This window comes from Ctenocephalides felis, unplaced genomic scaffold (assembly GCF_003426905.1).
Source record: "Ctenocephalides felis isolate EL2017-DRISC unplaced genomic scaffold, ASM342690v1 CF-g0.4_SCAFFOLD_00845, whole genome shotgun sequence".
Taxonomy (NCBI): Eukaryota; Metazoa; Arthropoda; class Insecta; order Siphonaptera; family Pulicidae; genus Ctenocephalides; species Ctenocephalides felis.
Genome location: NW_020536999.1, coordinates 23,775,157 through 23,791,584, shown reverse-complemented (window position 1 = coordinate 23,791,584; position 16,428 = coordinate 23,775,157). Strand labels below are relative to the sequence as shown.

General features: G+C 30.4%; 2 protein-coding genes across 5 annotated transcripts in view; one reads left to right on the top strand and one right to left on the bottom strand.

Annotated features, from left to right (window-relative positions):
• LOC113371669 (Krueppel-like factor luna) overlaps positions 1-16,428 on the top strand; it is a 531,563-nt gene that overhangs the window by 243,469 nt on the left and 271,666 nt on the right. Inside the window, exon 1 of one of the 4 annotated variants that reach the window (XM_026612339.1) lies at positions 3,590-3,636. The exons of the other annotated variants lie outside the window; for them this stretch is intronic. Within the exon in view, the coding sequence (XP_026468124.1) occupies positions 3,619-3,636 (18 nt within the window). The 5' untranslated portion in view covers positions 3,590-3,618. Of the gene's footprint in view, positions 1-3,589; positions 3,637-16,428 lie in introns of those variants that run through there. 4 annotated transcript variants of the gene reach the window in all.
• LOC113371719 lies at positions 139-1,808 on the bottom strand. Its single transcript, XM_026612351.1, has 2 exons — positions 1,390-1,808; positions 139-968 (listed from the first exon to the last, which is right to left on the bottom strand). Exons 1-2 carry the CDS (start codon positions 1,738-1,740, stop codon positions 954-956), a joined length of 366 nt encoding a protein of 121 aa, XP_026468136.1. The 5' UTR covers positions 1,741-1,808; the 3' UTR covers positions 139-953.

Here is a 16,428-nt window from a genome sequence, read left to right as displayed (position 1 = left end):
ATTCCGGTTTAAACCATGTTTCAGTGAAAGCCGCGATTGAAATTTCATTTTCATAAAGGAAATGTTCAATACTGGCCTTATTAGCTGTAACAGATCTGCAATTAATTTGTAGTATTTTTATTTTTCCAGTCATTTATTTGTCATATATTATTTTTGTCATCTATCCATATCTTTAATTAACTCTTTCAGAATTTTTAATGTGTAATCTTTTTTCTTTGATATGTTAATAATTAATTCTTCGATTAATTTATCGAATGGAATTTCACCTTTCTCACTATTGATATGTGAGGAAGATTTTGGTTTTGTGTTAATATTGTATTTAAATTTGTACCTGTTTCGCTCCTGTGTACTGGACATATTTTCGATTGTTTTGTTGTTGTCACCATAATTTGTTACGTTTATGGAATTGCTATTCCTATATGTCTGTTTAGATATTGTTGTTGAAGGCTTCGTGGTTACAAGCTGTTGATTTATTTCTGCATGTTTTTCCTGCTGCGTATTGGGCAATTCAGGAAATTTCACTTTGTTTCTGATTTCTATGTCCGGATTTATGACGTTGGCATATGTTCTATTGTTTATAAATGCCCTGGCTTCTCTGAAACTTATGTTATTTTCGTTCATTATATTTTTAATTTTCATATGAAACAAATATTTTTCACACTTTTTATCTATAGCTTGATGCTCCCCATTGCATAACGCACAAATCGGATTCTTATCTTTATTTACACAATCCTTGAAACTGTGTTCTTGTGCACAATAGCTGCACCTCGCTTTACCTTTACACTGGCTAGTCACGTGGCCCATTCCTTGGCATTTAAAACATTGTGTCACTTTGTTGTAAATTTCGACCCTGCATTTGACAGCGTATATCGAAACACGGTCAGGTAAACGTTGACCTCTGAACGTTATTACGCATACCCTTGTTGGTACTAATGCATTGTCTTGTTTTTTTTTTATTCTTCTAATATCTAAAACAGGAATTTCTGATTTTATATTTTCCATAATATCTGATTCAGTCATATCGGTGTCGACGTCATATATAACGCCCTTCCTAATCAACATAGAAATAGGTATATATGCTTTTAATTTCTTTTCCATAAATAATTTCTCATTAATTATTTTATTTGCAGCGGCATATGTATTAAACGTAATTTTAATTCTGTTAATGCCTATGGATTTTATTTCTATAATATCGTTTTTATATTGAGGTAAACTGCTAAATAATATTCTGCCTACTGTCATTTGATGTACTGTATTTTTATCTACTGATTCAACATATATGGTAAATGGACCCATATCATTCTCGGAATACTTCATTGATTTGTAATTATCGCCTTTTATACTTGAGTTCATATCCTGATTTTTATCATTATTTTCATTTTTACTTACATTTTGATCATTATTATTTTCGCCTTCTTCCATTTCTTCTGCCCAATTTTGTGTATTATTTTTTTTATTACCTTCACTATCATTAACTGTTTTATTGTTTGATTGTTGTTTTATTGCATTTTTTAACATTTCATGATTTATTTTTTTAATTGCCTTACTTTTACTATTTATTTCTTTTTTATTCACTTTAGTTAAATCACTTTCCATTTTATTAATTTTGCTAATAGCATTTTTTAACGTTTCCGATGTTAATAATCTACTCGTATCACCTGCTACACTTATACCGATTTTATACACACTGTCTATGTCGTCCGACTGGGCATCGGCTTCGCCGTATGGCCCTGATTCCATTATGTAATTTTAGACGAATTAAATTTGTTTTCGATTATTCCACGATCTGTACGCTTCGAGAGCTCAATACCGAATGAATTTAATGTTTTCAAGGGAGATTTTGCATTATACGGAGAGGTTGTAATAATGTTAGGCATTATTACAAGTAGTTTGATTTTTTACAAATTTGCAGAAGATTAAAATCATATCAGAGAAATAATATAAAAGTCGCAGGCGACAAAACCAAAATTTGCTAAAACTAAGTACACTCTGATTGTTCAGATCATTTTTCTTTAATTAAGAATTATTTTCCAACTATTACTCCCGATTATTAAAATTTTATACTTTAATACATATTATTTCATTTCAAATAATTTTTATCTGCGAGAGAGAGAGAGAGAGTAAGTTGAAAATAAAAAAAATTGCATATCTCTGCGTTTTAAGACCTCCTAAACATTTTGGCATGTACTTTAAAAAATGCATGTATGTATTTTGACAGACATTGTATGTTTGTCCGACTTACGATAAAGTTGTTATTTGATGTTTTTACCTTTTGGAGGTTAAGTTTTATGAATAACACGCTTTATCGCACAGCAAATACATAGCTTTTTGATAGTTTGTTACTACCAACTGATACGAAGATAGACCTATCATACCATAGCGTTTCTATTTTATCTGGGAATTGCCTCCTATATTTTCATACCATGAATAAGCATTCGTTGAATTTTTAACAAATTGCAAGTACCCTTTTTTAATAAAAATTTATTTTTAATATTTTTATATTTAATGAAGGACAGGACTTCAGCCGAAACATTCATACTATTTTTTAATTAATAAAAAATTCAAAGAATTAAATTTTTACCATAATGATGTTGGACAACAAAATATATCCAGTTCGAATCTGTATGGTCTAAAATAATTATTACAGATCATTATTATTGGTTTATATGTGAAAATATTAATACACGGATGGACAGGTGAACAGATAGACAGGTAGACAAGTAGACAAATAGACAGACAGGTAAAAAATAGACAGGCAAAAAATAGACAGCTAAAAATAGACAGCTAAAAAATAGACAGACTTTTATTTAAAAACGTATAAAACGAGACAGGTAGGCAGGTAGACAGACACAAAAATAGATAGGTTGCCACTTAGACAGGTACGCAAGTACTTGTTTGTCAGGTAGACTCTGTTAGACAGATAGACTCTGTTATACAGGTAGACTCTGTTAGACAGGTAGATTATATATAAATCAAACAATTATTAATAATTAAATCGATTGCTTACACATATCGGGAAGTTCATGTAATTTGCCCTAAAGCAAAATTTTACTTACACCTAGTTTGTAAAATTAATTGTTTGTTCAAATGATATATTTTTATTTTGGATTTTAAGGTACTACTAGCTGCCTGGTTTTATCATACTAGACAATATTGTAAAATAATAAATTTGATACAAATTCATTAAATATATTAACATTTGTTAAACAGTTTTAAATTTACAAATGTGCAAGAAATAAATGCACACACATAAATGCAAGTGAACATGTTAAATTTAATTATCTGCATTCAATATCAATTCTAAAGTTGCTGTAGAACATTACAATATTATATGCTATTTAATTTTACAAAAAATACCACAACATACCATATGTATTAATTACAAATATCAAAAGATGCAAATAAAATAATAAATAAACTCATATACGACTTGCAGAACTATGTATTCATATAATTGTCTTGGATTTATTTATTCTTACAATGTTTCTATATATATTTTCTTTTTTTTTCAGGTAACTTTATGCTTATGACTTTCTGAGAGGAATTTTTCGCATGCAGTGCACAAATGTAAGATTTAGAATTACGATTTAATTATAAATATCGAGTTAATCGGTTTAAATGCAGAATACTCTTGAGGTAAAGGAATAAATATCGATTTTTATTGGTTCTTATGCAAATTTAATGTTAACGAGTTGTATTTATGTGCTTGGGGCTGATAGAGGTATTTAAATGTATATATATATATATATATATATATATATTAATTGTTCCACTCATATCATAAAATTCTATAATATATATATATATATATATATATATATATATATATATATACATGGTCTGTTCAAAAAGTACCCGGAATTACTAATAATTAAATTTCGCGGGTCTGGAGTGTCTGATTGTCAAAATTTTTTTTTTATTGTGTTGGTATACATGCCCCTAAAGTATGATGATTTCAGCTATATTCACTGTTTACTTTGTCTGTGGTAGTCGCTAAGGGTTCGACGTGTTTTTCTGAGCTCGGCGATTTTTACAATGGAAGAATTGAAAAGTCAAAGAATTTGTATGAAATTTTGCGTAAAAAATGAAATAAAGTGTTGCAAAGTGCAAAAATTCACCAGATATGGCTCCGTGTGACTTTTTCCTATTCCCAAAGTTGAAGAGACCCATGAAAGGACGGCGGTTTTCCTCGATTGAAGAAATAAAGGCCGAATCGCTGAGAGTGCTCAAGGACATATCAAAAAGTGAATATCAAGGGTGCTTCGAAAATTGGAAAAAACGCTGGCATAAGTGTATTATATCTGGGGGGGACTACTTTGAAGGGGACCACATTAATGTAGACGAATAAATAAATATTTTTTTGAAAAAACGAAAATTACGAAAACTTTTTGAACAGACCTCGTATATATTGAATCTCTCTACCAAAGTCAAAGCAATACTGTTGTCGATATTTGATTTTGCCGAAATTATTAAAAGGTTTATCGAAAAATATTTTATTATTGGGCTATTTTACAGTATTATTTTGTTAGTCTAAATTATAGAATATTCAAATGTTTCATCTTATATTAAATTCTCCAACTATTTGTATTACATAGACTGCTTAGAAATTACAAAATACACTGAGCATTGTTCCTTTGATCTCAACATGCTTCAAGTTTCTGTAATTCCTTATAATATTAAAAATTCTATATACTATTTAGTTCTAAACAAATTTTATTTTCATAAATCCATTATTAACATAGGGGTCTATGTCCCACATTCCAAACAGAGTAATGGACATCTTTAGAATTGATATAATTAATCATAAATTGCTCCATGCAGTGTGGGTGCTTTCATTTAAGTGTCAAGGGGGTCAATTGACATCACCCTGTGACGTAGTCGGTGTCAAAATGTCAATTCTCTGACTCACGAAGTCGGAGAGGACCTTAGAGGTTCTCTGTTATAAATTAGACATAACAGTTGCCTTAGTCATAGACATTGGTCACATATTAGATCATCATAGATGGAATTTATGAGGGAATAGAGATAATGACTTGACTTACCAAATTTGTTGATTATATAAAATACTTGGTTTATGAGTTTTTTTTTTTTGAAATCTCACACTGTTTATGTTAAATCTAGCATACATGAAATCAATGGAAATATGTCCTTTACAACGTTTAATGGCAATTCGGTATCTTTGAATGATAAAATGTAATCATGTTGCATTATAATTCTTCTGAAATGCATGATTTTATCAGTCCATACTTGCAGGGATAGATATATAGTTATTGAATTTGATTTTATTTATCTCTGCTTTACTTCTACAAACAAAAAATTATATTGCCTATCAGCTCTGCTTTTAATATTCCTCCTCTGTCCATGGGGGCGAAAATTACACGATGCATTTTTTATACATTTCTTCCCCGATTCAACGTGTTATAAGATCGCATTTTCTATTGTCCAAACATTGTAGATTGCCAGGAAACTAACATAAATTCGCATTTTTGTCTTCTGGGGAAAAATAAGTTTCACTTTATTTTACCCCTTGCCTTTTCTAGTTTTTACTTAAACTTCTACCTACACATTTTTGTATCATGTGCCTTGCGTTCATTTCCCTGTGTTTTATTCTAGAGAGGAAGGGGTCGATTCTGTAGTAAAATAGACCAATTTACGTAGAGACTATGTGACATAGCACTTCTCACACAAAATGGTACTAAATACTGCCAAAATGCTCTAGGAGTGAAGTTACATTTTATGTGCAAAACGCCTAATTGCACATAAATATTTGACAGTATTTAGTATCAGTTTGTATAGAGAAGAGAAGCACTACTTAACATAGGGGCCAATTCTGCCTCATAACAGAAAAATGTTTTAGCAAGGCCATGTTACGCTCCAACTTCCATACATTATGCTACTGAATCATACTGAATACTGTTAAAAAGTCATGTGTTTGCTGTTCATTCAAGCGTTTTACATATAAACTGCAAAGACCCTGTTATCTAACATCGTTTTTTTACATTTGTGCGGTTTCTCGGTTATGTTTTCTAACTGACAACCTGAGAAATACGCCTGACTGCACACCAACCACAAAACTTTCTCAATATTTAACATGGCCTTGCCATAACACTCTTCTGTTATGCGGCAGCATCAGTCCCATAGTCTATCATTGTTCTATAAGTCATTTATCATTGTTCTATTTTGCAGCCTTTTTCCAACACAAGAATTCTTTTTTAACACTTTTGGCAGTGCGACGTATATCCAATTAAACCAATTCTATTTTAGGACTTTAGTTCTATTGGATTAGTTTATAAGATCATTCAGGTCAACTGCTTCTAATTAGATATTTGACAATTCTACGGGTATTTGTGTCCAGGTCATTTTTTTTAGACAAGGATCAAGTTAATTATCGTCAGCTGAAATTAAAGTAATGGTTTTTAGATGAATGACTACACGGTATTGGTTTTATTCATTTTTATGAAAAAAATACTTTGTGTACCTGATGCCATCTCCTTTTTTTAGCAACCATCAAACTTGTGTGTGGCCAATATGAAAATCGAACAAAATTTATTGTTTAACACGTTGACTGCGGGTGTCAATGTGTCGACATCCTTTTCTTTTCTCCTGGTGCGTCTGTAGACACTGCTGTCGTCACTGCCACATTTATTATAAATCTGTCTCTTCATTATCAGCCATAATAGGAGTATCTAGTTACGGATTGTCTTTTTCACTAACCATCAAACCTGTGTGGATATTATGAAAATCGAACTGAACATATTGTTTAACACGTTGACTGCGGATGTCAACGTATCGACATCCTTTTCTTTTTTTTGGTGCGGCTGTAGACACTGCCAGACATTTTTAAATCTATCTTTTCATTATCAGCATAGTAGTAGTAACTAGTTAGGAATTCCTACCAAGTTGGTAGTAATTAGTTGGTAGTAGTAACCAACAGAAGGCTCCAAACAATTGTTTTAGCCAAGGCCACTGAATGCTGTTTTTTTTTTTCAATTTTACTCAAAAGATGAGTTTGGACATTTGTACTTAGGACATGATATGTCGTCCTGCAATTGATAATTTTTGGTGCGGTCTCCAATGGCTGTCTGTATCATTTTATATGGTTTGGTTTTCACTAATTTACTATCTTTTATTAAATTGCTGCACTCATGTATCCATTCTCTGCAATTAAGATTTGCGATCCTTTCTTCTCCTTGTTAGCGTTTTCTCTAAAGTTTATTAAAACATTTAATATATCATATTTATGCCTCGGTTGGGCTGATGGGGAATAGGTCTGAGCTGCCGGATATCCAGCCTCATAAAGTTATTCTATTTGAGAAGTTGTATTCCGAATTCGCGGGACCCGGTTAGTTTTGTGAACTTTGCTTATAACTCTTCACCGGGGAACGAATCGGCTAGACAGGGACGGAGTGGAAATTGGGGAAAATATTGGTAGAATGGAAATTGAAAACTATATTGGGTAAAAAGGTCCACCATCATTATCTCAAAATCAAGCAAAGTATAGAATTTTTTAACAATGCTATTTTAATTAGAAGGCAAAAGATGTGTAACCAGGTTTTCACTTTATTCTTAAGATATCGCTTTCACGAGATAACGTCCATATATAATGTATTATTATTATACTAAAAGTATTTTGTTTTGTTGGTAGTTTTTTTTGGATCTGAGCTTTTTTATTTAGTTTAAAAGCTACATGGTTGGGGCAAAAAGGAATAATTAAATCTTTACACTGGTAAAGTAGTAAACAGGTAAAATTTCTGGAACTTTCTGTATCATAACGAAATATTCGAGGAATGTTAAATGTTTTCAAATATAATATTATAAATACTGTAACTTTTATTATTCCTATTTTATAGACAAAATATAAAATCCAAATTATTTTCTATATACAAAAAAATTGAAAAAAAAATCCAAAAGCAATTGTTTCAACAATACAAGCTGTAAGTTTTTTGAATCATTCAAATCGGATGCTTAGTACACTCAAAAATTGCCGTTTTTGCACATTTAGTTCCGTATCTCCGACATGGCTGGACCTGCCTTTGCTAAAAACTAATCATCACTTTTCCCTATCATCGAGAATTGAATATTTTTGGATTCACATTAAATTTTTGGAGTTCAAAGTGGATCGTTGCTTTGTATCTCCGAAACAGCTGGGCCTGCCTTTTCCAAAAACTAATAAGCAGACACACAAATCAGTCGATCCGTGCGGCCGAAAATGTGGACAAAAAATTGCAGACACACAAAATACACACACACACATCCATTTTTTCTATGGTATACCGAAATGTTCAGGAACAATAACTTTAACCACGAGAAGTTAAAAATTAGAGATATTAAATAAAAAGGCAAATTGGGATAAAAAAGCAAATTTACGAGAGATAAATTAAATTAATAATTATTCCAACTCTGCTGATGATTAATTCTGACAAAATTTCAGATCAATTAAGATGAACATGAAATTTTAATCTTGAATTAGTCCAATAATTCAGCTATTATTTCGTAAAATTTGTTTGAAATTTGAAATAAAATGTTGTACCTCTTTGCCCGATGGCTGGCCATTTTTTACCCAGCCAATGTGGCAAATAGGAACAGATGATAAATGTTGGTAAAATAGCTGAAAAATTAATTTTTATAATTGAGAATTAAATTAATTCTATAATTGAAATTCAATACAGTATTTGGAACATGTACAAATTTAACCATCTACAATTTTTCTATCACCCCAATGCCATACATTCATTTGGTCTATCCATAAAGGGCAATTGAAAATAAAAAATTAAATCGAACAATTCTCAAAGTTTTTAGAATCGAGTCATGTTTAATATTTATTTTTATGATCCGAATAAATGAATAAACGGAAAATTGATATTTTGGCAAATTTACAAGCAGACTTGACGGCGTCCGTGTATTGTTTTCGTGTAATAAAATATCGCCACTTCGATATGTAACACTAATAATAAAGTTTATACGAACGTGCATGAAATAAAGTCATAAAACTGGACTTTTTAATAACTTTGCTCGGAAACAATAACGTGTGGGCCAATTGTGGGATATGTGGATCTATATCCCAACATACAAATATATTTATTGACATATAAATGTATAAATACTAATACGATTTTCTCGAAATATTAACGTACAAATAATCGGATTAATCAATGAGAAATGAGAATTAGCTATTAAGATAAAAAATTTAACTGTTTTCGAAAATAAAGGTTTTGGTTTTACTGAAAACTATCCTATTAGACATTCAATCTTCTTAATCTCTTAATAGTATTTGTAGAGAGTAGGTTTTTCGCAAGTTCCAAGGATGATTTTCTAATAGACTGATGATAACTTAAAATTTTATGTCGATATGTAAGGAACAATTGAGGATCAATTTTTTAATTTTTGCTTTTCATTTGATGTTTAGCTTTAGAAAAACTAACTCTAAATATAAGTAAATTTTGTAATTGGTGATGACTTCACTTCGACGAGGTATGCCAAAATGTGGGTAGATTCATTTATTCATTGCATTATTGTTAACTTTTACACTATTAGCATAGTATGTAAAACATGAATGTAAATTTATGTTACAAAAGTAAACCAGGTACTAGTTTGTCTAATATTAAAAGACTACCACAACTCGGTGTAATAATAATAAGCCATGGAACATGATAATTATTCTCGATCGGTCAAATATGCATAATAATGCATATATATATATATATATATATATATATATATATTAATAATGTATATATTACATATTATATTTGTATGTTTGTGTAGCAGTAAATTCCAGTTTTAATGCCAACAAAGTTTATGTTCTATAAAGTCTACGTAAGGATTTAATCGATGGAAACGTTAATAGAGTTATTGCAACGCCACCAACTTCCGTAGGAAACAGGAACTGTGAACATTTTCACACACATTCAATTATAATTAATGGAAAATAAATGGAATATCATGCTTATGTATATTTATTTCCAAATTTTTCTTCGGGTATTTCTAAAATTCATTGTTATTATTGGGCAGTATATATTTAATAAAAAAAAGTTATTGCCACGTGATTTTTAACTTCCCGTAGTGTATGTTATAGTAACCAAAATTTTGGCGTACCTTAGAAAAAATTGATTTATGTGTGTGTATGTGTGAATGTGTTTGTGTGTATGCATGTACAGATACAATTTTTCCCCAACGTTTTCGAGAGCACGGATGAACGAATTTCAATGATTCCTTATTAGTTTTTAGCACAGACTGGTTCAGTTGTTTTGGAGATACGGGACAAAAAGTTCAAAAACGGAAATTCTGTTTTTAAGGTCTTTCTCATGGTTTTCTTGTGGCTTGTGCTCAATGATATGCAAGAGAATTAAATATAAAAATTTAAATGTAAATGCCAAGTTATTTATTAGATTTTAATAAAAAGTTAAGAAGGAATTCTATACCTTGTTAGGACAACCTGATGACAAGCAGTAGTGGCACTTATATGTATCAATTATTATATAGATTTTCATTTGAGAAAATAGATGACAATATAGAAGTTACTTACACGAAACCGACTCCTGAGAAAACTGGTTTTCAAATAGTATTTTTCCTGAAGACCGGTTTTAACCAGTTTCAAATTAATAAAAAGCATTATTTACTCGAATAATTCAAACATAAATATTTAACAGAAAGCTTCTGTTAAATTTTTATTTCCGAAATATTTAACAGAAATTAAACTCAGTTTTTCACTGAAATTATTAACTTTTCCATTTTTTATATATTTTTTAATGCAATTCAGTAAAAATGATAAAATAAATCATGAGATAATAACTGCCGAGACAATTATTTATTGATTTAATTTTTTTTACATATATAGGGGTTTGAAAATCGATTTATTAAATTTTACATGTAGGAGTGTAAACATTTTTATAATAGTGAAACGAAGGACAGCTATCGATTTGCAATATTGTTTTCATCAATCTGAGTGCATTTAGCTACATTTATCATTATAAATTTTCTTAAGTGTTATTCAAACATTGAAATCCGGTATTTTTTTACTAAAAAGCCGGTCCAATCTACAAAACTATGTTGGAAACCCGGTTTTTAAAAACCGACAAACCCTAGTAAAAGTAGTCTTTACCTGGAATTGCTGCATTACTAAAAAATTAAACAATATTACAAAAATTGTTATAATAAATTCATCACCTAAAACAACCATTTGGGTTGCTATCTATGAAAGTTATAAGCTTGTAGGTTCTGGTTGTTTTTGAAAATATAATTAGTTGAAAAAAAAATTGCTATTTGTGTGCATATTGAGTTTGTACAGATTTTTTGGTGTAATGTTGTGCATTATTTATTTTCTACAACATTTGCCATATATCTAATGTAATATAATATAAAATAGTCAATTGGATTAAAACATACAAATACAACTATATAATAAAAAAAGTTTTTTTTAATAATTTAGTTTTCGGTACAGGAAGTTCCAGTAAGTTGCCTTGAGGCACGATGCCATACACCCCTAGTTTAGATAGTTATAATAAATAAATGTACAACTGGATGTGCTTGGATCAAATTTCTATATTTAAGTGCAACTTAGAAGTGCATTAAGTTGTTGCGGGGTCTTTTGGTGTAAGACAATATCATATATTAGTAACTAATTAATTTTAAAAATATTTCATTACCATTTAAGCAACAATTCAAAAGAGATATAGTAAATAAACACAAATTCTTTATCGATTACTATTTCTATTACATGTATCCTCAGAACGTTGACAACATCTGTTTTCTCTCTAAGAGAGATTAAGGCAAAAATTCATATATCACAGTTATATTAACACGGAAACCGGAGTAAAAGAGAGATTTTCGCTCGTAATCCCGTACAGAAAGTATTAATCGGGGTATATTAAATTGGATTTTGATTCTGTTTTATTAAAAGAATAGCGAGAGGAAAATGGCACGACGGAAAAATTGTAAAAGATTATTAAATTTGCGAAAACTAATAAGTGAACACATTAATTAGGACAAGGGATCTTGATAATGTAATAGTAATTAGTGTAAAAGCTAATTTATTTTTTATTATATTTGCTTATATGGAATTAGCAAATATGTATCTGAAATTAAATACTATGTATATTGTCCGTTATACCTTAGAAAAAATGGATGTGTGTGTATGGGTGCATATGGTATGTATCTATGGATGCAATATTTTGTCCACATTTTCGGGGGCATCGGTCAACCTTGAATTATTCAAAAACTACTCGATTCCTATTGATAAGGAGATGTGCTGATTAATTTTTGACAAAAATCGGTCTAGCCGTTTTGAAGTTACGGCGCAAAGTGTGCAGAAAATATAAATCGAATTTTTGAGAGAACGAAGCATTCGATTTGAATGGTCCAAAAACATTTGATTGGTAATGATGTGGAGAAGTGGTGATTAGTTTTGGTGAAGACAGGTCTAGGCATTTCGGAGATACTGAGCTAAATGTGCAACAAATGGCAGTTTTGAGAGAAAAAGCATTCGATTTGAATGATTCAAAAACCTCGAGCCGAAACGGATGATAACATTGATCTTAATTGTCTTGAAAACATTTGGAAAAAGATTTTTAATTCTAAATTTTAAATAAAAAAAATACAATACAACCACAATAACCGAAAATTTTTTATAATTTCACCAAAATTCTAGGGTTAATAATTTTCAAGCTAAGTAATTTTTTTTCCTTATTTTTTAAGGGCGGTTAAATTTATTTTATGGCCGCGTTTTGGCTTAATGTTAATTTCTGGGATACCCTGTATATTTTTAACACTTTTGGCTACTTTGAAATCATTAGGTTAATTAGTCTTAGCCGTATATTATAAATAAGTATAAATATTGCAATATGTACATTGAATTTGGAAATTTTGATAATGCAAATTTTATTTGTCTATTAGAAATAAAAACGATTTCTAAATTTATTGATTTGCAATTTAAACATGATTGTGCAAATATTTCGTCAAATGATTTTCAAGCAAATATATTTTTTATCATCGCCAGACTTTGTTTAACTTCTATATCAAACATCGAATAAACCGATTATTTAAAATCTTACACAAAATGATTCTAATCTTTGCGCAAATATAAATTTATCAGCATATTTTTGAAATTTTTACTAGGAGTGGTCCGTGATAAAATAATACAAGATATAAAAATACATGCAAGATTGTCTGTCTGCAAAACATGATAATATCGATGTAAAAGTCGACTGATTTGGGATAATGTTTGGTTCTATGATGGTCATTTACCATTTGCAAAAGATATAGTAAATACTGTTGCCGATATGCAACTCGATATTTTTCCACGTGTGTCATTTTATCAAGAATGTATTATCCCTTTATTGACAGATTCGATTTTGATTGCTGTCAGGAAATATGTCAAAGAAATCGCGATTTTCTCGTCTTCTCCGAAGATATTTCATCCACGTCTTTGTTCCGGAGGAGGAATCAGGGCGCTTTGTTCGCTAATCCTTTGTAAATAACTTGAACTCGTTCTGGATGCAAGATTTTCTTCCATTTTTTATATTTTATTTCTCTTAAATATTTCTAGTACTGTTTGTACAAATGCCACGCTCGAGGATAATGGATAATTTTATGATACGAAGACATGTTGTACAATTTGCACTGGAAGGTTTTTATGGAGTATATCTCTCGTAACAGCACGTCTAAAATATCCTTAATTTTTGATAGATTTTTATAAAACTAGGAGTAAGTGGCATTGAAGCACGTTGGAAAAACCTTCCAATGAATTAATTGTAATTGTTGAAATTTAAATCAATCAATCGACGAACGTTTAGACGAAATTTCTGCAGTTTTTGATAAAATCTCAAGAACTAGCTCGACCATTTGCTCACAAAGTTATGTAGTCCTCATAGAGTTTTATGGAATGGCTTTCAAAATTTCGAAGTTGGTTTAGCAATTTTTTTGTAAAATCATCAACCAAAGGTCAAATTTAGGCTTTCATACACGCACAAAGTTTCTCCACTGATGGTCTTCAATGCTTTAGAATAATTTATAGAAAATATGAAATTAGCAAGTCGGATTTTCTGGTGAAAACATACATTTCTTATTAGAGAAATTGCTTAATTATACTATAATATGGTCTAACATCCCAGATGAAGAAAATTTCACATTGACCTGTTAATGTGAACTATTACGTTGGCAACTAAGTAAGTGCGGTTTTCAAGTTAGTTAGTTTCAACTGAATTTCTAGGCTTGCTGGACTAATCTAAATGTAAAATACCATTTTGTTAATGGATAGTAGAAAATTTAGATGTTTATCAGTAAATAAGGGTTTTTTATCAATTGCGTAGATTTTGTTTGGCGTTGGTTGTCTTTTTGGCATATTTTGATTTTTAATTCTGCAAAGGTAAAAGGGCATTAAGTACCTTTAAAAGGTATGAGCTGTTTATGGAGACGAAGCCTTAGAAAGATCATAATTGGTTTGCTTAATTTTGTTTTGGTGATTTTTCACTTAGAAATGAAAAACTTGCTCCTTTATATGGTTTGCTCATTTATGTGGTTCCTACATCTAATATAATATAACTCTAATAACTGGTAAAATGTTTTTGTAGGTAATGAATTTCTGCATTTGTATATTGTATCTTAGGCAAGTTTCTAAGAATTTTTGCGAAAATTGTAATGCTGTAATATTCTCTTAAACATTAAATCTGCTAGAGATTCAACATGCCTTAAATTAGTGTTGGATAATCTGAAGGCGTTCAAATATAGTGCAGCAGCATTGGTTATATTGAACTTATTCATTGTTGGTCTCAAAACTCGTAAATCATTTGACCAAAGAAGCAAAACATGAAGTATATTTCTAGAAATGTCTCAAATTTTGAGACAGATCATTGATCCTCCTTGGTTCGTCAGTAATAAGTCTTTACACGATGATCTAGCTAAACATTGTTCAACATTTTCTAAAACTGGAAGATCATCAAAATTCTATAGTAGCTCAACTTTATGAATCACCAGTTTCAAGAAGGCTGGAAAAAAATTTCAGAAGGCTATTTAAGATTATAAAAATTTCAGAAGACTATATTTTGGGCATTCAATAAGTGTTGGATTCAGCGTAACTACATCTTTGGTGAACTAAGCTATATGCTATATTGGTGAATCACTTATTGGAAACTAGTGATATTTTCTACAAGTTTCTCTACGAATATACGAAAAAAATATTTGTAGAAAGCTAAATAGATATCTAATGATGTCTTACCTATCTTCTTATCTTACCTATGTACTTCTACCTACGTCTTATTATCATTTTACTCTAGACTAACTAGAGTATACTTTAAAATTGCAATAGAAACCTGAGAAAAAAATTATTTCATTTCTTCCGCGATGTGTTGACATTTTCTGAATTAACACGCAATTAGTAATATGCAGTTTGCTCATTTATTCGCTTTTCGTTCATTATCTCATCTCTCTCCCTGCAAAGAGAGAAGGATCAAAGAGAGAGCACACACAAAGTGGATTTATTAGTAGCTTCGCAAAATTATTAGATTGCGTTTTAATCACGAGAACCGCCGACTAAATGAATTATATTTTCGTTAGATGTAATTTCGACTTCAACTATTGTAATTTTCTCGAGTGGATTATGCAGAATAACAGAAGGATTTGAAGGATACAGGGCAATCTTAGATAAACAACATGCATCAACATATGAGAATTAAACACCTCTGATTGTTCTATTTTGATTGGTCCATTGGCTTATCATTATGAACAATATCATAGTAAGAGATAGTATTAGAAATTACTTAATTATCTATAAATTCTCCAAATGTACTATAGAATTAAACAAACATTTCATAAGCTACATAACAAAAAACAAACTAGGTGCGAATTTCATTTTGTCTTAGAGCAAATTGCACGTCCATAATGAACCGGTGCCCTGTAACGCACCAAACCTGGACCTACGCGTTGTTTCAGGTTAAGATCATGTCACGCGTACCGGTTGATCATGGGACATTTATAAGAACTACATTTTATATATAAAAACGCATCAAAGTACAATACTTGGTAAAGTAACAATGTAGTTTCAAAGCTTAAATCAAAAATTTATCATCAGATTTTTACCATCACCGTCTTTTTAACAATACAAGCGGAATCTTTGAACCGTGTCAACCCCGTCGCTCGATGCAACTCTTTCTTCTGGAAAGAACGACTGACGATTGTTTACGGAAACCGTGGGAACGATAGTTTTAATCGACACAAAAAATTTGTCATGCATAGAAAATGAACTACTGTGTTATTTTTTAGTCGGTTTTACGGGATATAGTTACTGAAACACTCGAGCGCTGACCCCAGACATAAGTATTTAAATCCTGTACAACAGAAAAGTTCTATTTCATATGAAAAATTTAATAAATACCGAGTTGCTGTAGAGTTGGTAGTATTAGATACAATGAAAAATTGCATAAAGGAGTAAAGGAA